General features: G+C 39.9%; 2 protein-coding genes and 2 long non-coding RNA genes across 7 annotated transcripts; all 4 read left to right on the top strand.

Annotated features, from left to right (window-relative positions):
- The first annotated feature begins 1783 nt into the window (after nucleotides 1-1783).
- LOC128634262 (pentraxin fusion protein) lies at nucleotides 1784-5471 on the top strand. 2 transcript variants are annotated; one of them, XM_053684561.1, is made up of 3 exons: nucleotides 1784-1849; nucleotides 2052-2116; nucleotides 4562-5471. In XM_053684561.1, exons 2-3 carry the CDS (start codon nucleotides 2056-2058, stop codon nucleotides 5203-5205), a joined length of 705 nt encoding a protein of 234 aa, XP_053540536.1. In that variant the 5' UTR covers nucleotides 1784-1849; nucleotides 2052-2055; the 3' UTR covers nucleotides 5206-5471. The 2 variants fall into 2 exon arrangements, with proteins under 2 accessions (XP_053540536.1, XP_053540535.1); XM_053684560.1 differs by having other exon boundaries at nucleotides 4559-5471.
- Nucleotides 5472-8835: 3364 nt separating this feature from the next.
- LOC108262030 (uncharacterized) lies at nucleotides 8836-10744 on the top strand. The gene is made up of 2 exons (XR_001811749.3): nucleotides 8836-9833; nucleotides 9917-10744. It is a non-coding gene; the product is annotated as an uncharacterized LOC108262030 (long non-coding RNA).
- A 2925-nt stretch (nucleotides 10745-13669) lies between these two features.
- LOC128634259 (golgin subfamily A member 6-like protein 22) lies at nucleotides 13670-19465 on the top strand. Of its 3 annotated transcripts, none has more exons than XM_053684546.1 (4): nucleotides 13670-13800; nucleotides 14844-14894; nucleotides 15007-16039; nucleotides 18129-19465. In XM_053684546.1, exons 1-3 carry the CDS (start codon nucleotides 13767-13769, stop codon nucleotides 16005-16007), a joined length of 1086 nt encoding a protein of 361 aa, XP_053540521.1. In that variant the 5' UTR covers nucleotides 13670-13766; the 3' UTR covers nucleotides 16008-16039; nucleotides 18129-19465. The 3 variants fall into 3 exon arrangements, with proteins under 3 accessions (XP_053540521.1, XP_053540526.1, XP_053540516.1); XM_053684551.1 differs by lacking the exon at nucleotides 13670-13800 and adding an exon at nucleotides 14247-14695; XM_053684541.1 differs by lacking the exon at nucleotides 13670-13800 and having other exon boundaries at nucleotides 14247-14894.
- Nucleotides 19466-19834: 369 nt separating this feature from the next.
- On the top strand, nucleotides 19835-23016 carry LOC128634264 (uncharacterized). Its single transcript, XR_008397594.1, has 3 exons — nucleotides 19835-21081; nucleotides 21970-22042; nucleotides 22141-23016. It is a non-coding gene; the product is annotated as an uncharacterized LOC128634264 (long non-coding RNA).
- Nucleotides 23017-27565: the final 4549 nt, after the last annotated feature.

Below are 27565 nucleotides of genomic sequence, written 5' to 3'. Positions count from 1 at the left end.
GCGCTGGTTCGGAGGTTAACAGGTTCGGTGCAGTGGGTGATTATGCCATCTCCTATGGGGGCCCCATCAATGGCTTGGACACGGCGGGGGGTGCAGAGAGGACGAACGGGGATATTATATTGGTGTACGGTCTCTTGGCTAATGAAATTCCCCGCCGCTCCCGAGTCGATCAGTGCTTCTAAAACACAAAAAACCCTTGAGTAACCCACTATAACGGGCAATACGAAGGCAGACTGAACAGAGTGCTGGGTAATGGGTTCGGAACTCACCCCTGCCTGAAGTGGTCTGGCAGTTTTGGCTTCCCCTCGGGTAGAGCCCTGTTTGAGAGGGCATTGTGGCATGAAGTGGCCCCTCTCACCACAGTAGAAACAACGGTGTTCACGGCGCCGTCGTTCTCATTCCTGCGTGCTCACACGAGTCTGTCCCAGCTGCATGGGTTCACTAGAGTGCTCAGGTGTCAGTGCTTCCGCCTCACCGCGTCCGGGGCGGCGGCTACGTAGTAGACGATCCAGGCGGATAGCTACGCTGATGAGTGAGTCGAGGGTCAAAAGGTCATTGCGGCACGCCAGCTCTGTTAAGATGTCAGCATTTAATCTCCGGCGAAACATGGCCTTTAGAGCGGGTTGATTCCATCCGCTCCGGGCGGCGACAGTGCGAAATTCGAGGGCGTAATCCGCCACACTCCGTGATCCCTGCGCCATGGACAATAAGTCCTCCCCAGTCTCCCGGCCATCTGGAGAGTGATCGAATACCGTGCGGAAGCGTGATGTCAGCTGCTCAAACGTGCTGATATGGTTCCCTTCTTGTTCCCATTCCGCGGTAGCCCAGAGTAGAGCTTTCCCGGTTAAAAGTTCCATGAAGTGGATGATCTTCTAACTCTCCGTCATATCTGGGTACATGGAAAAGAACAGGGAGCACTGGAGTAAAAAACCCCGGCAGCGTGCAGGATCTCCATCATACTTCTCCGGCGCTGGAGTGGGAGGGAAGCGTGGGGTCGGCACCGTAGCAGGCTGCGCAGCTTGATTTAACCGAGCTACCTGCTCAGTTAGGTAGGCGAGACGTTGATCATGTTCGCTAAGCATCCGGCCATGTCCCTCGATGGCGTTCGGCCAGCGATTTCCCGCTGCCTCCATTAATAGGCGAAGTATTCTGTCACGAACCTTGAGACGGTACGGAAGCAGGCGCGGGAGGCGAGTGAACAGAGTAGAGTCGGGAAGTTCCGGAAGCCTAGTCGTAGAGTCAGCAAGGGTCAAGCGATCGGGCGAATAATACAAATGGGGATATCCAGATAGCGTAGTCGAGACGAGAAGCGAGGGTCGAGGATTATAAGAAACAACGAACTAGAAGAGCTTGGTAACGCAGCAAACTAATTTACTGAGTGTATACTTCGCGTAGATTCTGGGTGGATGTCTTCCCTAAGTACTAGTGTGTGTGTGTGTGTGATTGGTGCCAGGTGTGTCTGATCAGAACTCCGGGGATGGTGAGCGCATGCGTGCCTGAGAAGTGAGTATTGCATCTTGGGAATTTGAGTTCTGATCGGACCGAGCTGTGACAGATAGATGTACTATCGTTTAAAAAAAAAAAAAAAAAAATTATATATATATATATATATATATATATATATATATATATATATATATATATATATATATATATATATATATATTTTTTAAAACAGGGAGACAGAATGTTAATTCATCGCATGGAAAAAAATCATGCAAACATTTTTTTCTGTGAGACTGGGTTGGATACGCCCAACCTCCTTTCTTTATAAATCCACTGTGATGTACAAGTGCAAGTCATTCTAAGCAAAAGCTGCATTTCTCTTTCAAAAGAAGTATTCAAAAAAGTAAGTTTTCATAAAATGTGCCGTTTATATTATAATCATCTGCAAAATATGTGTTTTGTAATCAAATTAAAATGTCTGCAGTAATATTTCTGTGGTACCATAATTTCATTAAGATATACAGTATAACTCTTATATATAACTGTTATGATTATTTCTAATAATTTAACTATGTAACTTCCTATTAAATAATAAACAATTGCAGTAAGATGAAGATGAAGGTGACTGTGGTGTTGTTGCTTCTTCTGGTTCTGGCCTCAGCCACTGACTGTAAGTTTCTATCAACATTTTATGTCAAATCAAATTAAGAATCCTTTAGGAAAATGTTTACATTTATGTGACTAAAATGTTTACGTTACTGTGACTATTTGCTGTTGGTGTTTTGTTAATGACCTCAGACTTCATATAATTTAAATCAACTGAGTAAAATGTTTTATTGGTATAGTGCTTTTAACAATATGTGTTATCACAAATCAGCTTTACAGAAATACTGGTGTAGATAATACATGGTACTACTTCAATTAAACTGCATAAAACCACATTTTGTTAATCAAATTCAAATTTTAAAAGTTAAAATGATATTTTATCCACAAGGCACTGCTTTAATTATTATTATTATTATTATTATTATTATTATTATTATTATTATTATTAACAACAACATTGTTATTATTATTATCGTTGTTGTTATTATTATTATTATTAAGAACAATAATAATAATAAGAAGCGGAAGGAGAAGAAGGAGAAGGAGGAGAAGAAGAAGAAGAAGTACAGCCACAAGCAGCAATCTGTGGGGTCCAAGCATTCTTCCCAAATAGCTTCACCAATGACCAGTTCTTACCAAATGTGATAGAACAATAAAGATTCCATATATAAACCCATTTATCAAGTTTTATGATGATACAGTACTGTGCAAAAGTCTTAGGCACCCGATTTTGTTTAAGTACAAACTATGTTATAGATTTTTATTCTATGAGTACTACATTTTCAAGTCAGTTCAAAAACATTTCTTTCCTAGCATTAGTTTCCCAGCACAAAATTAAATGTTACAGAAAAATGTTTATATTTTAGTAAATAAAGCAGCGTATTATGTAAGAAACACTTTTCAGATTAAAAAAACAACAACATACTGAAGGCTGCTGGGTTTTGCTGCAAAAATAAGAACATGGTCTGCATGTGTTGGACAACAGTCCAATCGGTTCAATTAAACATCACTTCCTATTTTGTAGTTTTGTGAGCACTTGCAAAATAAAAGTAAATAGTAACTAATATTTATTAGACCTTTACATTTTCGACACTGATGAATTGGAATAGGTTAAGGTATATTAGGTAGTAGATCTCCAGGAGGAAGCTAAGGCTTAGCTATTGGGAATTAATGTCGAAGTGATCAATACTTAATTAGGAGTTATTATAAAACATCCATAGAGTTTTCTGACTTCAACTTTAAGTGTTTAAAAAAAATAACTTAAGTACAAGGTCAGAATGGCATTTAAATGAGACGCACCTGCTTTAGAAGAATTTTACGCCCTTTCGTAATGCTCCCGTAACTTCTGAATAGCGCTCAATTCTGTAGTAATGTCTGCGGTCTGAATATTGATGTATTCAATGGCAATTTTAGATCCTTACTGTGTTCCCAAATATGATCCCATATGTTCATATTGAACATCCTTTCAACACACTGAGTACTGTTTGTCTTTACTCTTCTACACCTTTATACTGTAATGATTTATAGTCTCACTATCCATCACCCATAAAAGGATGGGTTCCCTTTTGAATCTGATTCCTCTCAAAGTTCCTTCATCTCTGGGAGTTTTCCCTCATCACCTTCACCACTGTTTTATTCATTAAATCTACAGTATGTCTGAATGACTACGTTTACATGGACAGCAATAATCTAATTATTGACCTTAATCTAAGTAAGGTAATAATGTGATTAAGGTGTTTACATGAGTCGCTTTTAGAATACTCCTGTCATGTTCCCATTTTACATGTTATTGATCATAATTAGATTAACAGCCCGCGTCATTACGTCACCGCGCCACGCCGTCCGACGACCCTCCAGAATTTCCCGTATCAACATACAGTTCGTCCTCGTTATGGTACCGTATACAGTTTTGGGTGTTTTTATTAAATTTTTTTACGAACGCTTCAAGTGCGGTTAATTATTAGTCGTGCTATACGTGCAAATAGACGACTGCTTGAAGCCGTGGGCTGCGTCTCAAATCGCATACTTACCTACTGTATAGTAGCGGAGATACATGTATTTTTCCCCACTACAGGCCTATAGTAGGCAAGTATGCAGTTTGGGACACAGCCGAACTCACTTGTTCGCCGTAAAGCGTAAAACTGCCGTGTGTGATCGTGTCCTGTCGCAAAATGCTGTGAAAATGCTCACACGACGTTCATAATGTGATTAAGGTGTTTACATGTCTGTAATGCACGTCCATAATACGATTAAAACAGGAGTAATCCACCTGTCTTAATTCGATTAGAGCTTAATTAGATTATGACCTTAATTAGATTAAGGTTGCTGTTTACATGGTAGTTTCTTAATCAAATTATGGTCTTAATTAGATAAAGAGTGGATTATTGTTGTCCATGTAAACGCAGTCATTGTGTTCATTATGGCTAGCACATGAGTAAAAACAGTTAATAGAAGTGCACATGAGGTTTTTGGACACAACTGTACTATTCTGTGTTATTTTTCCCAGTAGGTAAGGTGTTTGTCTTCCCTGAAGAGTCAAGCTCTGCCTATGTGCAACTCACACCAATGAAACCTCTGAATTTGCAGGCCTTCACACTCTGTATGCGCGTTGCTACTCAAATCTGGTACAAGCGAGAGATCATCCTGTTCGCTTATCGCACTCAAGGGGCTGACGAGCTCAATGTGTGGAGAGAAAAAAATGGAAGACTTTCTCTATACTTGAGAAGCAGTAAAGATGGTGCATTCTTTACTCTCCCGATGCTGTCAGCTTTACCCACTCATCTGTGTGTCACCTGGGATTCGAGCACTGGAAACACCGCATTTTGGGTGGACGGACGCCGCAGCATGCTGACCATCTACAGGCATGGCCATAATGTACATCCAAATGGAGCTATAATTATCGGACAGGATCCTGATTCATTTTTGGGTAAATTTGACGTACATCAGAGCTTTGTGGGTGAAATTACAGATGTACACATGTTTGATAGTGTTCTGAGGGCATGTCAGATTGAGCAGCTGTATGCGAAACAATACAATGCTCCGAGTGGGAACGTGCTCAACTGGAATTTTCTGAAGTACAAAATCCATGGGAATGTTGTTGAGAGGTACACGTACCAGGAATACTCTAAAAAAGTCTCTGACACCTGCAAATGAATTTCTCTCCTTTGATTTCCATGTCTAATAGACTATCTAATGTGACTATCATTCCTGATGAATCAGTGTCTGTGATTAAGATATAAAATGTATTCTTAGAGAAATCCCCTGTTTCTGAAACAAAAATGCGTATTAGCTCAATCTTAGATTTCACCAGATTACTGATTTATCCTCTCTTCCATTTTCTTCCTACTGTGTAACTTTAAAACTCTGCATCACAAAAACTGTTTTGTTGGAGGCGTTCTTTGAATAAATCTGACAAAATATTTTGGACTGATTTATTTGTCATTATTCAAGAAATTGCATTAAATGTATTCATTTAGCAGACGCTTTTATCCAAAGCGACTTACAAATGAGAAAATAGAAGCAAAGAAAGAAATTATACATTTAATTTAGCAGAAATACTAAATGCTGAAATTTTGTTCAGAAAGCTATGTACTACAGAGACCTCATTTTAATACAAATACAAATCTATTGCTTTGGCCTTTAATATGAGTGCTAGCTGTAAGGGGTGGTGGCCCTCGCTATTGCAGCCTCCTGTGATAATGAGTCTGTTGCTGTCCAGCCCAGACCTCAAAGAATTAAGGGAGATCTCTCATCCACGCCTCATTAGTCTCGGCTTCGAGTCAACCGAAAATAAAACATCTGTATTCTTATTAACAAACACCACGTTGTCACCTGAGTGTAAACTGATGGTTGGCCAGTCGAGCTACTCATCTCTACACTGTGGCCCCTAACTACATAGTGTCACAGTCTTCGGGAGGTTCTTGTCTTCTGCATGAACGTCTTAAATCAGTTGTGCTTGGAGAGATGTACATCAGCCTGTGATGACCTCAAAAGAGCTTAGCACCTTTGTAGTTCTCCTTCCAGTTGGGAAACGTTCCACCCATCTCAAGAATTTATCTCCCATCACAAACACATTTTGAAGCAGACAATTTAATGTAGTTCATTTGCAAATAGTCTTAATTTAGTGTAAGTTTATCATCATGCCCTTTAGACTGTAAATATAAAACTGTTATAACACCAGACCACACACAGGACATCGTCAGATATTTAATTTCTGTCATTACCTGGACATGATGAGTTTGTGAGTTTAAGTGGAAACCGAGACCCCCACCAGGGAAAGTGGAAGGAAAATGAATGAATGAATAAATGAATGAACGATAGCTAAAGTGGACAGTCCAATGAACATAAAATACAGTATAGTTAGTATAGGAACCTCAAACCCTATTACTTTTTCCTTCATATCCATATATGGACGTGTGATTCACAAATATAACATTTTCTTTTCTATAAAAAGGAACAGCGCACACATTGGGTTTTGTTGATCTCTGCACCTCACTGCAATGACTGAGCTGCATTACTGGATGATTTAGTGCAGGACAAACTTAGGAGGCACTGTTTCACTGTTTAGTCTTCATTTGATCTTTTTCAGCTCTTTGTCAGATTTGCCTTTTATGGAGTTTTGTGGGCGTGGTTAAATGTAAATCAGCTGTGCCAGGAAAGTGCTTGGTCATTTATGACTGTTTGGCATTTATCATCATGCACACACAAATACAAACAAAATGAGTGAAACTATTATTATTATTATTATTATTATTATTAACAACAACAACAACAATAAGCCTAATTTGTATAGCAAACGTCATACATTTAAAATCTGAAAGTGTTTTACAGTGTGAAATATACAGAAACAAAAAAGGCAGTCAAACATGAAATTGTAAAACAGGCAAACAATAAAAATACAATAAATAATAACACTGAGAATAAAAAGAATAAAATAATGCAAACATGAAAGAGAAAATGTTTAAATAAAAATGTGTAAAATAGAGCAAAATATTAATTAAAATAATTAAATAATTAAAATAATGTAAAATGTTAGTGCATAAACGTGAAGAGCTCTTTTTAAGTTTCACACATGGACTATAGAAAAGGCATGAGGTGACACTCTTAAGTGTCATCTTAAGACACGATTCTGAATATTGTTTATCAGGTGTTTATCAGGTGCTGTGGTGCTAAAATATGTCAAATTTAATAATCAAAAGATTCAGTCAATTCTAAAGGAAACAGGCAGCAGTGTGTGATGCTCAAACCGGTCTAATATAATGATACTAATGAGTTTTTATTGATCACGTATATATTACATCACAGTGAAATTCTTTTCTTCACAAACCCCAGCATGTCAGGAAGTTGGGGTCAGAGCACAGGGTCAGACATGATACATCGCCCCCAGAGCAGAGAGGGTTAAGGGCCTTGCTCAAGGGCCCGACAGTGGCAGCTTGGCAGTGCTGGGGCTTGAACCCCCGACCTTCTGATCAGTAACCCAGAGCCTTAAACATCAAACCACCACTGGCCCATGTGTGCATGTTTTCTAGTATGTGTTAATATTCTGAAGAATACACTGAAGAAACGACATCATGTTAAAATCTGAGGGGAAATATCTAAACATAAAGAGTCTGAAGCTTGTGGCAATTTTTATAAAAAGTACAAAATAATTTGTATCAGACCCACAATCAATCAGACACACAAACAGGGTGAAAATGACCTGAGCTTGATTACCACAGATGTCTCCTTGATAAAGAGAGACGCCATAAACATGCTGGAGATGAAGTGGCTTGAAGTTTTAGCACTGAGCGCCCTCTGGTGAGAGCAACAGGTAAGTGTTAATACATGATTAAACACCAAGCATGCGCAGACATGCAGGTAGGAATTTAAAAAGGCCAGACTGCAGTGCTTAGAGTACTGAATTCATTCATTCTTTCTCTCTCTCTCTCTCTCTCTCTCTCTCTCTCTCTCTCTCTCTCTCTCTCTCTCACACACACACACACACGGTCGTGCCTCTCAGCCCTGTCTTACTTATGTAGATACATTTTGCCTGGACAGCCAATTTACCATCAGTTGAAGATGTTTAGTCCTGTTGAGCGAAGTTGTTATGAGAGGTTGTAAAGAAATATTGTTTATAAACTATATTACCAAATGCATTAAAACTTAAAATATGTTTTTTTTTCAGGATCTTACGTTTGCGATATGACCTTACTGTAATGTGATTTGATTAGAGTCCATCATGCATCATCAAAATGGAGAACTGAGCTGGAAATGTTGATTTAGCTGTGCCTGTCATGATCCCATGATTCCAGGGTAGTATTAATTTTCTCTTGGTCAAATGACTTCATCTGTCACTGTTAATGAACAAAATAGTCACTCAGTCACACAGATCATAGATCTACTCAGTTATCCAGATCTATTTTTACTGAATTTTGTATAAATCTCAGCAACAGGATTGTTCTTTTTGGCTGCTGAATATTTAAATACTTCTGCTCCTGTGATTTGCATAAACACTTTTGCTTTCACTTCATACTCTGGCTTCACAAGTTCTCTAGTGAGTCCTTGCAGATAAACCTGTCCTACAAAGAGCTAGCACCTTGCATATGGATTCACCCTTTAAATTTATGTCATGAATCCCTGCAAACTACCAGTTTGTTTAGATCAGTCCTGCACATCGGCTTGGAGGAGTTTTATCCTGTTCCTCAGTACAGAACAGCTTCAACTCTGGGGTGTTGGTGGGTTTCCTCACATGAACTGCTCGCTTCAGGTTCTTCCACAACATTTCTACTGGATTAAGGTCAGGACTTTGACTTGGCCATTCCAAAACAGTACCTTTATTCTTCTTTAACTGTTCTTTAGTAGAACGACTCGTGTGTTTAGGGTTGTTGTCTTGCTGCATGAATCACTTTCTCTTCAGAGTCAGTTCATGGATAGATGTCCTGACATTTTCCTTTAGAGTTTGCTGGTATCGTTCAAAATTCATTGTTCCATCAATGATGGAAAGTCGTCCTGGTCCAGATGCAGCAAAACTGGTCCAAACCATGACACTACCACCACCATGTTTCACAGCTGGGAGAAGGTTCTTATGCTGGAATGCAGTGTTTTCCTTCGCTTCTCATTTAAACCAAAAAGTTCTATTTTGGTCTCATCCATCAAATTTTTTCCCCAATAGTCTTCTGGCCTGTTCACGTGATCTTTAGCAAACTGCAGAAGGGCAGCAATGTTCTTTTTGGAGAGCAGTGACTTTCTCCTTGCAGCCTTGCCATGCACAGCATTGTTGACTAGTACAAGCCTTGCTCTTGGAGTGATCTTTGTTGGTCGCCACTCCTGGGGAGGGGAACAATGGCCTTGAATTTCCTCTGTTCATACACAGTCTATCTGACTGTGGATTGGTGGAGTCCAAACTCTTTAGAGACGGTTTTGTAACCTTTTCCAGCAACTCTTTTCCCGAGGTCCTCAGAAATCTCCTTAGTTCGTGCTTTGTATGTACTTCCACAACATGTATTGTTAAGATCAGACTCTGATAGACCCATGTTCTTTAAATAAAACAGGATGCTCACTCACTCACACCTGATCATCATCCCATTGTTCGAAAACACCTGACTCTAAAGTCATCTTCAAATGAACTGCTAATCCTAGACGTTCACATACTTTCCACTCACAGAGATGTAATATAGGATCATTTCCCTCGATAAGTAAAAGTACAATTTGTCTCATTTGTTCATTTGTTTAATTACACGTCCGTTTCGAACATCCAGTAACATTTAAATTAATTCTTAAAACTCAGTGTAGTGTTTTATCAGGTGAGTCATTACGTCCATAATGTAAAATAGTCTTTAATTCTTCTAACTGTGTATTTTTTACTGACTCTGATTTTTCTGAATAGTTACAGAGGAGGACGTTCACTCAGTGTGGATTCTTACTGAAAAATGGACACCGTGCTGGACACCTTGAGAGAAAAACTACACGAGGAAACTGAAAACATTTTAGAAATAGTAAAACAAGAGCTCGAACAACGAGAAGAGGAGATTGAGCGTAAAAGACTGAAACTGGAAAAGAAAAAGGAAAAGATTGAGAGGATGAAACAAGAACTACAAGGAGAGATAGAGCAACTGTGAGAAGAAATAGAAGAGAAAGATGGAGAGATAGAGCAACTGAAAGAGAAACTAGAAAATAAAGAGGAAAATATTGACAGAAAGAGACAGAAGCTGGAAAACAGAGATAATGATTTAGAAGAACAAAGACAAGAACTGGAAGAGAAAGATGAAACAATAAACGAACTGCGAGAAGAAATAGAAAAGAAAGATGAAGAGATAGAGCAACTGCAAGAAGAAATAGAAGAGAAAGATGAAGAGATAGAGCAACTGAAAGAGGAACTAGAAAATAAAGATGGAGAGATAGAGAGAATGAAACAGGAACTAGAGGAGAAGGTTGGGGAGATATGTGGTATATTTGATTATTAATGTAATGTGATGCTAATTCACATTCTCACCAGTGCAGATTTTTTAGAACTCCTGAAGAAACGGGTGTGTACAGTTCTGATTAGTTAAGATTAGGGTCAAAATGAGGATAATTTGTTTTTAGATTGATTAGTAAAAATGGGCTAAGTCTCATTCTCACAGCAGGATGTGTGTGCGAGAGAGAATCCATACTGCACATGTACTACTTCCATTCTGTCTACAGGAGAATAAATAAATCCCCAGTAATTTGGGAAGGTGTGGTCTGGTGTCCTTTATAGGAACACAATGCAGAGGGAAAGATTGTGTTTTCACAAACTGGTAGAAATAGTACTGATAGTCTATCACAATCACAATATACAGCATTTTTATATAAAAAAATTATGAAAGAAAAATGTAGGAAGAAGGAACAGTTATATTTCTATTGGAGAGTGGGCAGCGTTACTGAGTTCTGGGATTTATTGTTCAGTTTATTATCGAGAGAACAGTTTCTGAGGCCGCATCATGTTACTTCAAGGCCAAAGGTTAAGTAAACAAGGAAGAAACAAACAAGGGGCTACTCTAGTAATAATTCAGTTGAGTAAAAGTTAAATGAATGATTAAAAAAATAATTAAAGTAATAAGAAATAACGCGTCTGGTGAAAAGTTTAAAGTTTGTTACAACAATTAATCCAAAAAATGTTCTCTAACAATGCATCTGTGAACAATTATAGTATAAACTATCTAAATTTGCTGAAGTGAACCCCAGCTCACTTAAAAACGGTCAAGTGGATATAAAAAGTTTACACACCCCTGTTAAAATTGCAGGTTTATCTGATGTAAAAAAATGTAAGATAAATCATGTCAGATTTTTTTCCACCTTTAAAGTGAAACAGCAACCAACAAAATTCAAGTAAAAAACAAATAGAAACCTTTTAGGAGAAAAAAATACAAACCTGCACATACTGTCTTTTATTATTATTGTTTTTGAATATTGATTAAATTAAATATGACTTCTACTGTCATATGTGAATAAATATGTGAATAAATGCAGTGAATACATTAATTATATAAAGTTTATATTATAGAAATAAATTAGACTAAAGTACTCTTTATAAAAATTTACTACAGTAGAGTAGTATGATATAATTATACGTAAAAAGTATCATTAATTAAGTGAAACATACCATAACAGTGAACAATGTGTTTAATTACTGTAATGAGTCCATGATTTCACAGGGTTACGCCTCATGGTTTTACATTTGCTTTGTCTTCTGAAACCTCGCCCTCTGCATTTAAACACATTTTGGAGAAAATGAAACTAAGGGGAGGAAACGTACACGAGCAGCTCTCAGCAGTGTGAGGTGTAATACACCTGAAGACTGTGTTTTCATTAAGAAATGGCTGATGACTCATCAGATGTTTGTAAGTAAGTTTCTGTGAACCCTTGTTGTTGCTCATATCTGTATATATTTGATTTGTTGAGTTTCTGAAGTTAACACGGCGCTCATTGATTATAAATAGAAACAACACGACATGACTTTTCTTTTCGGATATTGATACCCATTCAATATTGTTTTCTTTCTTTTTTTAAATAAACATTTTACAATTAAACTCTTTAACATTAAATTATGTACAGTGAGGGAAAAAAGTAGTTGATCCCCTGCTGATTTTGTACGTTTGCCCACTGACAAAGAAATGATCAGTCTATAATTTTAATGGTAGATTTATTTGAACAGTGAGAGACAGAATAACAACAAAAAAAAACAACAGAAAAACGTATGTCAAAAATGTTATAAATTGATTTGCATTTTAATGAGGGAAATAAGTATTTGACCCCTCTGCAAAACATGACTTAGTACTTGGTGGCAAAACCCTTGTTGGCAATCACAGAGGTCAGACGTTTCTTGTAGTTGGCCACCAGGTTTGCGCACATCTCAGGAGGGATTTTGTCCCATTCCTCTTTGCAGATCTTCTCCAAATCATTAAGGTTTCGAGGCTGACGTTTGGCAACTCGAACCTTCAGCTCTCTCCACAGATTTTCTATGGGATTTAGGTCTGGAGACTGGCTAGGCCACTCCAGGACCTTAATGTGCTTCTTCTTGAGCCACTCCTTTGTTGCCTTGACCGTGTGTTTTGGGTCATCGTCACGCTGGAATACCCATCCACGACCCATTTTCAATGCCCTGGCTGAGGGAAGGAGGTTTTCACCCAAGATTTGACGGTACATGGCCCCGTCCATCGTCCCTTTGATGCGGTGAAGTTGTCCTGTCCCCTTAGCAGAAAACCCCCCCCAAAGCATAATGTTTCCACCTCCATGTTTGACAGTGAGGATGGTGTTCCAGGGGTCATAGGCAGCATTCCTCCTCCTCCAAACACGGCGAGTTGAGTTGATGCCAAAGAGCTCCATTTTGGTCTCATCTGACCTCAACACTTTCACCCAGTTGTCCTCTGAATCATTCAGATGTTCATTGGCGAACTTCAGCGGGCATGTATATGTGCTTTCCTGAGCAGGGGGACCTTGCGGGCGCTGCAGGATTTCAGTCCTTCACGGCGTAGTGTGTTACCAATTGTTTTCTTGGTGACTATGGTCCCAGCTGCCTTGAGATCATTGACAAGATCCTCCCGTGTAGTTCTGGGCTGATTCCTCACTGTTCTCATGATCGTTGCAACTCCACAAGGTGAGATCTTGCGTGGAGCCCCAGGCCAAGGGAGATTGACAGTTCTTTTGTGTTTCTTCCATTTGCGAATAATCGCACCAACTGTTGTCCCCTTCTCACCAAGATGCTTGGCAATGGTTTGTTGAACATTCCAGACTTGTATAGGTCTACAATCTTGTCCCTGACATCCTTGGAGAGCTCTTTGGTCTTGGCCATGGTGGAGAGTTTGGAATCTGATTGACTGATTGCTTCTGTGGACAGGTGTCTTTTATACAGGTAACAAACTGAGATTAGGAGAACTCCCTTTAAGAGTGTGCTCCTAATCTCAGCTCGTTACCTGTATAAGAGACACCTGGGAGCCAGAAATCTTTCCGATTGAGAGGGGGTCAAATACTTATTTCCCTCATTAAAATGCAAATCAATTCATAACAGTTTTGACATGCGTTTTTCTGGATTTTTTGTTGTTATTCTGTCTCTCACTGTTCAAATACAACTACCATTAAAATTATAGACTGATCATTTCTTTGTCAGTGGGCAAACGTACAAAATCAGCAGGGGATCAAATACTTCTTTCCCCTCACTGTCCATTGTGTTATACAATGGAGGTTGAGACAAATGTAAATGCAGGTAGAGCAGTTCAATGGAAACGAGACAAACACTGAGCAAACTCACAGGTAAGCCAGGTGATCAGGAAACCGGATAAACTACATTTACATTTACGTCATTTGGCTGATGTTCTTATCCAGAGCGACTTACATTTCTATATTTTATACATCTGAGCATCTGAGGGTTAAGGGCCTTGCTCAAGGGTCCAACAGTGGTAGCTTGCAGTGCAGGGGCTTGAACTCCTGAACTTCTGATCAGTAACCCAGAACCTTCAACCACCGAGCCAACACTGCCACTGCTCTATTAGTAGTAGGAACAAGATTATAAGGAAATCTAACCACACAGTCAGTATCACAATAGCTAACATTGTATCACAAATTTGCTTAAATTTAAATAGTAACCTAAAACTAATGCAGAATGTTGAATATTAAAAATTCCAGACTTTGAATATTTCCTTTCATTGTTTTAAATAAATAAATAAATAAATAAATAAATAAATAAATAATAAAAAAAACTGTTCACTTCTGATGGAAAAAAAATCCCAGATTTCCAGTGTGGTCTTAGACATTTGGACTGGACTGCATGTACGTGAAAACATTTTCACACTCTGAATGATGTTGGACTTTATAACAGTATTAGCAAAGACAGATTAGGATCAGGACCTGAGAGTGAGATATAGTAAAGAACTGAGTCTTACAGAGAGACAGGCATTGAGCAGGACCCGATCAGGGCTAAACTCAGGAAGGGGAAGGAGCAGGACCCAAAGCTAAGACAGAACAAAAAGCAGTGCTTAATATTGAGGCAAAGGCAATGAGCAGTACCTAAAACCAAGTAAGGAGCAGGGCCAATGACTAAGGCAGGACAAGGAGAAGGGCCTGGTGAGCAACAGTGCACGCAGCAGTGGTCTATCAGGCCATATTCTACATTTGCACAGTACATCAGCATGAAGACTGATTAGTAAATGTGAGTCCCACAATTATTCCTGTGTTGGGTTTAATGCTGGTGGCCATTGTGCTGCTCAGAGAGTTAAACAAGTTTCCTTATAATGAATGCAGAATATTCTGTTTTATATGTATTTTATATGATACCGTCTCTGTTTTACTATATCTAGGTCTAAGTTCTCCTGACACACCAGAAACATATGATTATCGCCCAGTAAAAGGTAAATCAAATATACATATATTTTTTTTATTTTAAAGCACAATGGAATACTCGTATTGAGTTATTATTTTTATTGATCTTTGGTTCTCTTATATCGTCTATTTTGTTTTTAGAAATGGGCACAGCTACTGGGAACAATCCCTCACAGACCATAGAGGATACAACAAAGCAAACGTGCAAAATCAAGAAAAATAAGAAGGAAAAGAAAGAAAAACATCTGCATATGAAAGTTAGTTATGAAAAGAAAGAAAAGAATCTGGAAGCAAGAGAGATTGCTGTAGAAAAGAGAGAAACTCATCAGAATAGAATAGAAATTCATCTGGAAGAGAGAGAAAAGCATCTGAATGAAAAAGAAATGAATTTAGCAGAAAAAGAAAAGCATCTACAACAAAAAGAAATTACTTTGCAAGAGAAAGGAAAGCATCTGGATGGAAAAGAAGTTCAGTTTGAAGAAAAAGAAAAGCATCTGGATGGAAAAGAAATGAATTTAGCAGAAAAAGAAAAGCATCTACAGCAAAGAGGGATTCATTTGCAAGAGAAAGAAAAGCATCTGGATGGAAAAGAAGTTCAATTTGAAGAGAAAGAAAAACAACTGTTTGTAAGAGAGATTAATTTGGGGAAAAGATCAAAATATCTAGAGGGAAGAGAGACTCGCTTGCAAGAGAGAACAAAACATCTGGAAGAAAAAGACATTTCTTTAGAAGAAAGCTTAAAGCATCTGTTGGGGAGAGAGAATAGTTTGCAAGAGAGAACAAAACATCTGGAAGAAAAAGAAGTTTCTTTAGATGAACGTTTAAAGCATCTGTTGGGGAGAGAGAATAGTTTGCAAGAGAGAGGAAAGTGTCTGGATGGAAGAGAGGTTCAACTGGAAAAGAGGGAAATGCGTATAGATAGAAGAGAGAGTCGTGTGGATGAGAGAGAACAGCGCCTGGAGGGAAAGGAGATTCGTTTGGAAGAGAAAGAAAAAAATCTTGCACAACATGACCTGAGACATCTTAATTCTGCAGATAGAGAAAATGAAAAACAGGAAAGAAGTTCATTCATGAAAAGTTCCAAGAAGCAAAAGAGAGAACATCCTGATGAAGAAGAGAAAGAGCACTCTGTTGATGAGTAACCCATTCAGTGTAGAAACAGACAGTAGACCTGGTGAGTCAACAGAAAATACTTTTTTTTCTGTGTATCTCTATTTATTACTCATTTTCTCTGAAGGACAATTTTCTCACATCACTAGATGTGAGATAGACTAGATAGACTGATGTTTGTCCCATGGCTCATAGCGAGGCTGTGTGATGAATAAGGTCCTGTTCGCACCAGGACTTTTTTCGCCACAGGTTTTTTTGTGTTCACACCCGGGCGTTAAACGCGGGCCATGCGCTGAATAAAAGTGCAAATTCACTCCCTGACAGTAGATGGCGCTTTTTGAAAAGCAGTAATACACCGTTACACAAGGTGGCGCTGCACAACTTTCTGTTTCTGACACCTGCTCATCACTGAGAAGAAGAAGAGAGCCGGTATTTACGTCTTTAAGCCGTTCACACACTTTTTGTGAACTCTGGAAAGCACTTTTGGGAAATGTAAGATATTTGCTGATTTACGCTGCAACAAATACTTAAAGTTCCCATTTTAAACAGTATACTCTTTTTAAATAAGTAATGATTTTAATTATATCAAAGTCACAGCAATAGCATTCACATACTTACAGGAAGACCAAGATAATTTTATTTTTGAATCTAATTTTTGGAGCAGGGAGGGGGTGGGTATAAGGCAACTATTGTTGTAAACAAAAAAATTTATGTTCCTGCAAATTGATGAATTGGTGACTATGAATAGTCTTTTTTCTGGTCAATATGATAATATGACTACTCAATAATGGGGCGCTTAGATATTTGAATAAGAGGTGAAGAATACTTATACACACACACACATACACACACACACACATATATATATATATATATATATATATATATATATATATATATATATATATATATATATATATATATATATATATATATACCAGGATAAAATAAATACAATGGATCAATCAGCGGATAATCATTTACAAAGAAACAAAAGATGCTATTTAGTGTAGAAAATAACACTGAAAGAATTAAATGGATCATTTACAATATGCTTACATTTCAGTGTCGTCAAAACATAGTCACAACATAATAAATACACTTTACTTATATATAATTTAGTGTGCAATTTTGAATCTGGTGTTTTCCAAAGACACCTTGTTTGTGTGTGTAGGCAGAAGGATTTATTAGCAGTGAGTATTTTATTTCGGGTCATGTACGTACTCTCAGTAAAATGGTGGGATTCTTCTTCTTTTTCGGCTTCGTCTTCGTCTGTAAGACAGTTTTGTACTTGAGCGCCATCAAGTCGTACTTTTATGTAACTTCGTTGGCTCCGTGCATGTGAACAAAAACGCGAATCTCATCGGTCGGCCAGTTCTTGATGCGGCACGTCAGGATCGTTGTCTTGCTGCATGACCCACTTTCTCTTCAGATTCTGTTCATGGACGGATGTCCTGATATTTTCCTTTAGAAATCGCTGGTATCATTCAGAATTCAGCCATCAATGTCTGCAAGTCATCCTGGTCCAGATGCAGCAAAACAGGCCCAAACCATGACACTACCACCACCATGTTTCACAGATGGGATAAAGTTCTTATGCTGGAATGCAGTGTTTTCCTTTCTCCAAACATAACGCTTCTCAAATGTTTATTTTGGTTTATTTTTGTTGCCACAATGTGTTATTTTAGTATAAAGAACTTCAAACGCTTCGAATTCATGTCCAGGTGTGACGACTAGATTATCATTATAAATAACTGTGAGACCTCCGCCTCTGCCATTTAGACGAGTGTGATGTATTTATCTATCTGCGTTTCTGTTTAGCTCGGAGAACAGACACAGTCTTAATATTGTGGAACTAGGTGATGAGTCAGTGCAGCTAGCAGACGGGTCGGTTTAGCCTGCTCAAATGAGGGCTAAAAAAGATTTGCACTTCATGTGCAGTACTAACTGTTACTAACTCCACTCTACCAGGGTTTGATAGGAACTAGATAGGGTGAAGTACAGAGACCGCTGCAACAAGAAACTTTAAACTTTAAGTAAAATATCTTATTTAGATAGGCTTTGTAACACCCAAAAATACAAATGTCTACAAACTAGTGGAAAATGTAAACTTTATTGTGACTCAGACTTTGTTTTATTGAATTCTTTTACAGTGCATGAACACCGGCTGGAAGAAGAAACCTTCAGGTGGAAGAAGAGGAAGAAATTAGTACCTTACCTGAATATATACTGGATCTGTACGTGACTTGAATAGAGATCAGAACATTATTCTGATAATAATATTTTTAACAAAGGCCACGTTAAAATAAAGAGGACACAAACTCAACAGTCGAGCATGAACAACCACTTATCAAAACTACTTAATATTATGTGTGTCCTGTGAACCGAGCAGCCAGCCAAATTCCCATTCCTGAGTCAGGCAACAAAACTGTAAAAAACAAACAAACAAAAAACTTGCTGATACGACATACACCTGTGATGTTTATGTGAAAAAAAAAACTAATGTAAAAATTAGGTGTTTTTTTTTTTTTAATTTTAAAAAAAATACTTTAAAAAAATATTTTTAAAATTTAAATTTAAGTTTAATGAAATTTAACTTTAATTAATTAAAAAAAATTTTTTTTTTTAATACTTACATACATACTGTACATACAGTACTGTGCAAAAGTTTTAGGCATATGCAAAGAAATGCTGTAGATGCCTTCAAAATACTGAAATACAGTAAAGAGCAGTAAACAGTAGTAAATGACACAAAGTCAATATTTAGTGTGACAAAAAATAAAAATAAAAATAATAGTCTCAGGTAGAGTTAGTGCAGTTTTATAAGGAAATGAGCTGTAATTTTATTGAGCATCTTGCAGAATGCCGCTTTCTTTACTGATGAACATTTTTCTGTAACATTTAATTTTGTGCTGGAAAACTAATGTTTGGGAATCTAAAATGTGTTTGTTCTGACTCGATATGTCGAAGTCATCAAATAAAAATCTGTAACAAAGTTTGTACTAAAAAAAAAATAGGTGCCTAAAACTTTTGCACAGTACTGTATGTATTTTTCTTTAGGTTTTTAGTTCCCAAAATCCTTAGGCATATTTGTATACTAATATATGTATTTTGTTGTTATACATTTTTTTTAGATTTAAATTCGCATTCACTGCTATTTTTAGTTCTGCTTGCCAATACCAAGAGGCAGGTTGACTGTGGGGGAAAGTGGGATGTTTTGTGCTCGTTTTCTTTACTTCCTTATTCATAATTACATCTTTCTTTCTTTCTATTATATTATATATTTATTTCTATCTTTATTTCAATTATTCAGCTGGCCTTGTCTTTAATGTCATACTTTGAAATGTTTTGTCCCCCCCCCGTGCCCGATTCTCCCTGGGATAGGCTCCAGGTTCCCCGTGACCCTGAAAAGGATAAGCGGTATAGAGGATGGATGGATAGATTTATTTGTTAATATATATTCTGATTCATTAAACTCATTTTCGGGAAACTGTGTCCCTTGTGCCTTGACTGCCTCGAACCCTCACAAACAGCTTAACCAAATCATAAGTCTGCTATTACCTACTGATTATGTACAGTAACAGTAGCGGCTTCTCATTAATTCTGTATATATTTTCTTAGTAGTTCTCCAGAGGGCATGAAAGAAAGTAGTTATTGATTAGCAAATGCTGAACTACCGCATTCCTCTGTGTGCTCTTGTTTACATATTCGTGAATCAGAGTTTCTAGTTAATAGCAGTTACTAGAATGTTAATATTGCATTATTCATTTCTTCCTGTGTGATTAATCATTAATGACGGATCTGTATTCTAAAGTGTTCCCCCTGGTGCTTTATTATTAGGCATGCTGTTAAGGGTGTTGAAGATCTCATCTGGTTCTATCAGTTTATCGAAGGAAATCTCTTGTTCTTCAGTTAATTTTGGTAGTTTGATATTATTTAGAAAGTTATTGATGTCTTCTGTGTCCAGAACGATTGTAATAGAGTGAATTGTAATAGACTGATATATAATATGGTATTGCTGGTGAGAAAGAATTCAATCCGAGTGTGTGTGTGTGTGTGTGTGTGTGTGTGTGTGTGTGTGTGTGTGTGTGCGTGTGTGTGTGTGTGTGTGTATGTGTGGTGAGCTGAGGAGTAATATGTGTGTTCCTTGGTGTTTGGGTGTTGTAGTCGCAAACAATCGCCAAGTCCAGAGACAGACATGTATTGCCTTATTGTTTGTGTGCTCTGCCAGTTCTGTGTAGTGTGTACTAACAGTTCTGTGTTTTATGTGTACTAGTGGTTTTATATAATTCTGGGTTGATGACTGGGTTAAAGTCGCCATCGATTATGATGGGGAATCCGGGACGTTTGTGAGATGTGTGAAGAGGGCAGAAGATCAAGGGGTTGTCTGTATTTGGTCCATATATGTTTGCTATTGTTATCAGGCTGTTGTTGATAGAGATGTTTATGATGTATCTGCCTTCAGGGTCGGTGATAGTGGCACTGCGTGTGAATGAGAGTTTTTTTGTTTGTTAAAATTGCTACACCTCTTTGTTTGGTAAAGCAGTGAGCAGCGAAAATGTGGTTGAATTGTGGGGTGTGTAATTTGTAACTTGTGTTTCTTCGAGTAAGCATATATCTGCGTTTAGTGTGGTCAGATGCTGTAGTACTTTTTTATTTCTGCCTGTCAGGAATTTGATCAATGACATGTTTTGGGAGATCTCTTGTTGGGTTTATCAGTGGTGTACTATTGATGCATGGTCTATGTGAGTATTGCTGTGTGCGATAGGTTACTTGTTGGTGTTATTTTATTGGGTTGTTTTGTATGTGAGCATGGTGGTGTATATCTGAAACACACTGGTCAAATAAACAAAGAACCACAGTTCGCAACAGAGGATAAAAGGTCATGGCATTGCTGAGGAGTGAGACGTCAGTGGAATGAACTAATGTAACACAGTCAAGCTTATACCTGAGGTTTTTTTGTTCTGTGTTGTTTCAGGGACTGTGGGTGTTGTGTGTGTGTGTGTGTGTGTGTGTGTGTGTGTGTGTGTGTGTGTGTGTGTGTGTGTGCGTGTTTTGAGGTAGGGATAACGGGGCAGAAGGGTTGCAGTGGACAGCAGATCAGAGGTATTTATGAGATTTGTGTTTTTAATGTGAGAGAGATCACGGGGGTTATTTTATGTAGGTAAACCATCATGATATATGTGAGTGTGTAATAGAGTAATATCTAATAGGTAGCTAAAAGGAAAGAAGATAGATAGATAGATGGATAGATGGATGGATGGATGGATGGATAGATAGATAGATAGATAGACAGATAGATAGATAGATAGATAGATAGATAGATAGACAGATAGATAGATAGAAGCACTTCACTCCAAACCTTGTACTGAAGGTTTTGTGCAAATCCATGCAACCAGTCCAGAGTTACAGCTATTTGAGTAAACCAAGCTCTGAACCACTAGGATTTATTGGCTTGTGGTGGCCATATTGTTTACAAATCTCAACATTTCTGATATTTATTGAGCTTCAGACTCTGCTGAGTAATTTCACACCAATTTTGTGAAGAAAGGCCCAGTTGTAAAACTAGAAGTGATATTTTATGCAAATTAGCTCAAAATATAACCAGGCACAGCTGAATGGTTCTTTGCTTTGGAGAATCCAAGGAACTACGGCTTTTAAAAAGTAACTACTGAATAAGTACTGATCACATCCACATTCATTTCCAATAGCTAATGATTACCTTCCGCCTGGAGATTTACTTCCCTTATATACCAATTCCTATACTTCCAATTACAACTTCAATGTCTATATGTGTTGTTAACATTATAAAGTATAAAATATTATAAAGTGCAACACATAATAATCCATTAATAATTACTGACACATTCATATTCTGCTACCTAAAAGTAAATAACTTTCAACCCTGTTGTAAGTTAGTTAATGGAATATTGTTGGTACTCAGTGCTGCATTTGAAGCCTTTGTAGATTATTGTTGTCCATTTCTCTTTTTAGACCATGACTGGCTAAATAATGACACAGCGACCCTGTGCTCCTGGGGTAGGTTTCCCCATAACGATGAATCATGGTGAATAACAAACAGATACATCAGATATGACTGTCTAGTGAAAGTACAATTTAATAAACTTACTATGAGCTTATGATTAGATGTTCTTATTTCCACAGTCAGAAGACGGCAACAGCGATGTAATATTGTACAACCACAATTCCAAAAAAGGACGCTGGGTAAAAATGTCAATAAAAACAATGCAATGATTTGCAAATCTCACAAACCCATATTTTATTCACAAATAGAAAACATTTCAAATGTTTAAACTGAGGAAATGTACTGTTTTAAGAAAAAAATAAGGTAATTTTGAATTTGATGGCCACAAGACATCTCAAAAAAGTTGGGACAGGGCAACAAAAGGCTGGAAAAGTAAGTGTTATTAAAAAGAAACAGCTGGAGGTTAATTGGGAACAGGACAGTAACATGATCGGGTGTTAAAAGATTATATTAGAGAGGCGGAGTCTCTCAGAGGTAAAGATGGGCAGAGGTTTATAAAATAGTTAACGAATATACAAAATAAGTTTAGGAGCAGTGGTAGTTCTGTGTTGAAGACATTGGAAGGTGATGAGTTCAAATACCAGCACTGCAAGCCTTACACTGCTGGGCCCTGGCAAGGCCCTCAATTATTCAGTTGTATAAAATGAAATAAATGTAAGTCACTCTGGAAAAGGGTCTCAAATGCCATAAAAGTAAATGTAGACAACCATTAATCTATTGGCTTTTTTATTTTGTTTGGGTCCAGACTGGACATCCTTGGTCCAGAAGTGACATCCTTGGTCCATAACTTTGTTCATCTGAGTTTTATATTCGTTTACTGGATGAACGTTTGTCTGTCATGCTTCCTCCACACCCTCTGAGTAAGCAATTTACTTATCCTTACTGAGCTGGGGAAATGAACAAGATAAAAAATATCCTTCCTCTTTTGTGCTGCTCTCTAACTGTGCCTGTTCAAGACTGTTACCTGGGCCTCTCACCTACAGCATCATGGTCTTGCAAGGATGAAGCCTCTACTCAAAGACCAGAACAAAAAAGTCCAAACTTAAGTTTGCAGGTGATCATCACCCTTTTCAAATAAAACAAAAAATACATTTAAAAAATAAAGAGTCATATAAAACAAAAAAATTAACTGTTTGGCCACAATGATAAGCGTTATGTATGCAGGAAAAAGAGTGAGTCTGTTAGCCTGAAGATTAACTCTGGGTTACTGATCAGTATGTTGGGGGTTCAAGCCCCACCATCACCTAGCTGCCACTGTTGGGCCCCTGAACAAAGCCCTTAACCCTCTCTGCCCCAGGCATGCTGTATGGGCATATGAGCCATTAAACATCCCACACACACACACACACACACATTTCAAAATCTAGGTTCTATCTAGGATAGAATGGAAATATAAATATAATATTAGCTTATATGTTCTATAAACATAACGGGAAGGATTTCCCATCACTTGGAATCTGATTTCATATTAAATTTAATATAAAATTTTAGGATGCAAGGGATAACTTTATCTGTGATTTGACATCATTGACGTTACCAAGCCCAGTGAGTTTTGTTGATTTCACAGCATGTCAAATGGTCAAAGACTTTGATAGTGTCACGAACCTTGAGACGGTACGGAAGCAGGCGCGGGAGGCGAGTGAACAGAGTAGAGTTGGGAAGTTCCGGAAGCGTAGTCGTAGAGTAAGCAAGGGTCAAGCGATCGGGCAAACAATACAAATGGGAATATCCAGATAGCGTAGTCGAGACGAGAAGCGAGGGTCGAGGATTATAAGAAACAACGAACTAGAAGAGCTTGGTAACGCAGCAAACTAATTTACTGAGCGTATACTTCGCGTAGATTCTGGGTGGATGTCTTCCCTAAGTACTAGTGTGTGTGTGTGTGTGATTGGTGCCAGGTGTGTCTGATCAGAACTCCGGGGATGGTGAGCGCATGCGTGCCTGAGAAGTGAGTATTGCATCTTGGGAATTTGAGTTCTGATCGGACCGAGCTGTGACAGAACCCCCCCAAAGGGCTCACTCCGGGAGCTGAGTTCTTTCTTGGCCTCCCCCGGGGTCGTGGGCCTGGGAGATGAGGATGAGTGACATGAAAGTCCTTGGTGAGCTGTGGATCCAGTATATCCTGCTTGGGAACCCGGCACTGTTCCTCAGGTCCGTAACCTTCCCACTCGACCAAATACTCCAGCTTGCCCCTCCTGCGTCTAGATTTGATGATGTTCTTGACGCGGTAAGCCGGTTGTCCATCAATCTCCAGAGGGTTCGGAGGAGTTTCAGCTGGTACTTCGGTGGCTAGAGGACTGTTAACAACAGGTTTGAGACGGTATACGTGGAATGAAGGGGAGATGCGGCTGTGTCGTGGCAGTTCCAGACGGTAGGTGACTTCATTGACCCGCTTGAGGTTCTTGAATGGTCCAGTATATCGTGGCGCTAGTTTTTTACAGCCGTGAGCTTGTCTCAAGTCCTTTGTGGACAACCATACCCGATCACCTGGTTGGTAGTTAGGGTGTTCTTTGTGGCAGCGATCTGCTTTGTGTTTGTACGTGTCTGTCGTCTCCTTCAGGCGTCGATGGGTGTCAGCCCAGACACGCTCACTATGTTTGAACCAGTGGTCAACGGCCGGAGCTGCGGTGGGGGTTGCGTTCCACGGGAACAGAGGGGGTTGGTAACCGAGCACGCACTGGAAGGGGGTGAGATTGGTAGCCGAATGGCGTAGTGAGTTCTGGGCGTACTCGGCCCATGGCAAGAACTTGCTCCAATCCTCTGGGTTGTTGGCACAAAAGGTGCGGAGGAATCGTCCCAGTTCCTGATTGACTCGTTCAGCTTGCCCATTGGCTTGGGGGTGATAACCGGAGGTGAGATTCACCGTCACTCCCATCTTCGTCATGAAGCTGGACCACACTCTGGAGGTAAACTGCGGGCCCCTGTCACTGACAATCACCTCCGGAATGCCGTAATACCTGAACACATGCTGGAATAGAAGTTCAGCTGTCCTGATTGCAGTGGGGAGAGCGGGTAAGGGAATGAAGCGTACGGACTTGGAGAACCGGTCCACTGCGACTAGAATTGTGGTATCTCCTTGGGATCTAGGCAGGTCTGTTACGAAATCTTCAGATACGTGTGACCATGGGCGTTCGGGGATAGGTAAGGGCTTGAGCCTCCCGGCGGGGAGGGTCCGAGGTACTTTACTCTGTGCGCACAATGAACAGGATTTCACCACCTTGTGTATGTCTCCTATCATATTGGGCCACCAGTACTTCTCTTCCAGGAGATGTTGTGTGCGTTGTGTTCCAGGATGTCCCGTACTGACTACCGTGTGTGCCCAGATGATGAGTTCTTGGCGGTACTCTTCAGGTACGAAGAGTTTGTCAGGAGGACACTTTACAGGTACTTGGGACTGGGGCATCTGCTCTAGTTCCGCGTCCAGCTCCCACTCTAGTGCACTGATAACACATGAAGGACGAATGATGTACTCCTCCTGCTCGTTGACCCGTTCTGTCTGATCAAGACGAGACAGAGCATCCGCCTTTGTGTTCTTGGACCCGGGTCTGTAGGATAACGTGAATTGAAATCTAGTGAAGAGTAGGGCCCATCGGGCCTGGCGGGGTGTGAGTCGCTTTGCAGTGCGAAGGTACTCCAGGTTCTTATGGTCCGTGAAGATGACAAATGGATGTGTAGCCCCCTCTAACCAGTGTCTCCACTCTTCCAGCGCTAACTTAACTGCCAAGAGTTCCCGATTCCCCACATTGTAGTTTCTCTCGGCTGGGGAAAGCTTTTGCGAGAGGAAGGCCACCGGGTGAAGTTTTGGCTTTTCTCCAAATCGTTGGGACAGAATGGCTCCTACCCCGGTTTTTGATGCGTCCACCTCCACTATAAATGGTCTGGATGGGTCTGGATGTTTGATGAGGGGTGCAGTGGTGAAGGCCTTCTTGAGCTTGTCGAAGGCGGATTGGGCAGTGGAATTCCATGCCAGACGTTTGGGTCTCCCCTTTAGTAGGGATATGAGGGGGTTGGTGACGGCACTGAAATTCCTGATAAATCTCCTGTAGAAGTTTGCAAACCCCAGAAACCTCTGTAGTTCCTTGATGGTCGTGGGTGTGGGCCAGCTTACTACCGCCTGGACCTTTTCTTGGTCCATGGAGATTCCCTCGGGGCTGATGACGTAGCCCAGAAACGTGATGGTGGTTTTATGGAATTCACACTTCTCTGCTTTCACATATAGCTGGTGACGGAGCAGTCGCTGTAGCACTTGGCGAACCTGGTGAACATGTTCTTCCCGGGAGTCAGAGTATATCAGTATGTCGTCGATGTAGGCGATCACATGGCGTCCCAGCATGTCACGTAACACATTGTTAATTAAACATTGGAAGACCGAGGGGGTGTTAGAAAGCCCATACGGCATGACCTGATACTCGTAGTGGCCTGAAGTTGTGCTGAACCCAGTCTTCCATTCATCTCCCTCTCGGATCCGGACCAGGTTGTATGCACTGCGCAAGTCCAGTTTCGTGAAAATGGTGGCCGTGCGTAATTGTTCCAGAGCGGCTGGTACTAGAGGGAGTGGGTAGCGGTACTTGACGCAACATTGGTTTAGTCCTCGGTAGTCGATGCACGGTCGTAAACCTCCTCCCTTCTTCTCCACGAAGAAAAATCCCGCGGATGCTGGAGAAGTGGATGGTCGTATATACCCTTGGTGCAACGCCTCCTGAATGTACTCTTCCATGGCCTTTTGCTCAGTGATCATTAACGGGTAGACCCTCCCTCGTGGTGGTGTAGTGCCTGGGAGCAAATCAATAGTGCAGTCGTAATCACGGTGGGGAGGTAGTCCGCTCGCCTTCTTCCTACTGAATACCTCTATGAGGTCGTGGTAAACACTGGGGATCTGAACGTTATCTGCCTTATCTGGGCTTTCAGTGGAGGTGGATGCTACGGAGATCACCGGGACTTGAAGACAGTGAGAAATGCAGTGAGCTGACCAGCGCGTGATTTCCCTTTGGTTCCATGAAATTTGGGGATTGTGATGTTCGAGCCAAGGGAGACCGAGAACCACTGGGTGTCGAGCCGTCACTATGACATGGAACGTGATCTTCTCCTGATGAAGGGCGCTGGTTCGGAGGTTAACAGGTTCGGTGCAGTGGGTGATTATGCCCTCTCCTATGGGGGCCCCATCAATGGCTTGGACACTGTGGGGGGTGCAGAGAGGACGAACGGGGATATTATATTGGTGTACGGTCTCTTGGCTAATGAAATTCCCCGCCGCTCCCGAGTCGATCAGTGCTTCTAAAACACAAGAAACCCTTGAGTAACCCACTATAACGGGCAATACGAAGGCAGACTGAACAGAGTGCTGGGTAATGGGTTCGGAACTCACCCCTGCCTGAAGTGGTCTGGCAGTTTTGGCTTCCCCTCGGGTAGAGCCCTGTTTGAGAGGGCATTGTGGCATGAAGTGGCCCCTCTCACCACAGTAGAAACAAGGTGTTCACGGCGCCGTCGTTCTCATTCCTGCGTGCTCACCCGAGTCTGTCCCAGCTGCATGGGTTCACTAGAGTG

This window comes from Ictalurus punctatus, chromosome 1 (assembly GCF_001660625.3).
Source record: "Ictalurus punctatus breed USDA103 chromosome 1, Coco_2.0, whole genome shotgun sequence".
In the NCBI taxonomy this organism is placed as follows: domain Eukaryota; kingdom Metazoa; phylum Chordata; class Actinopteri; order Siluriformes; family Ictaluridae; genus Ictalurus; species Ictalurus punctatus.
This window is presented reverse-complemented; position numbering and strand designations above follow the sequence as displayed.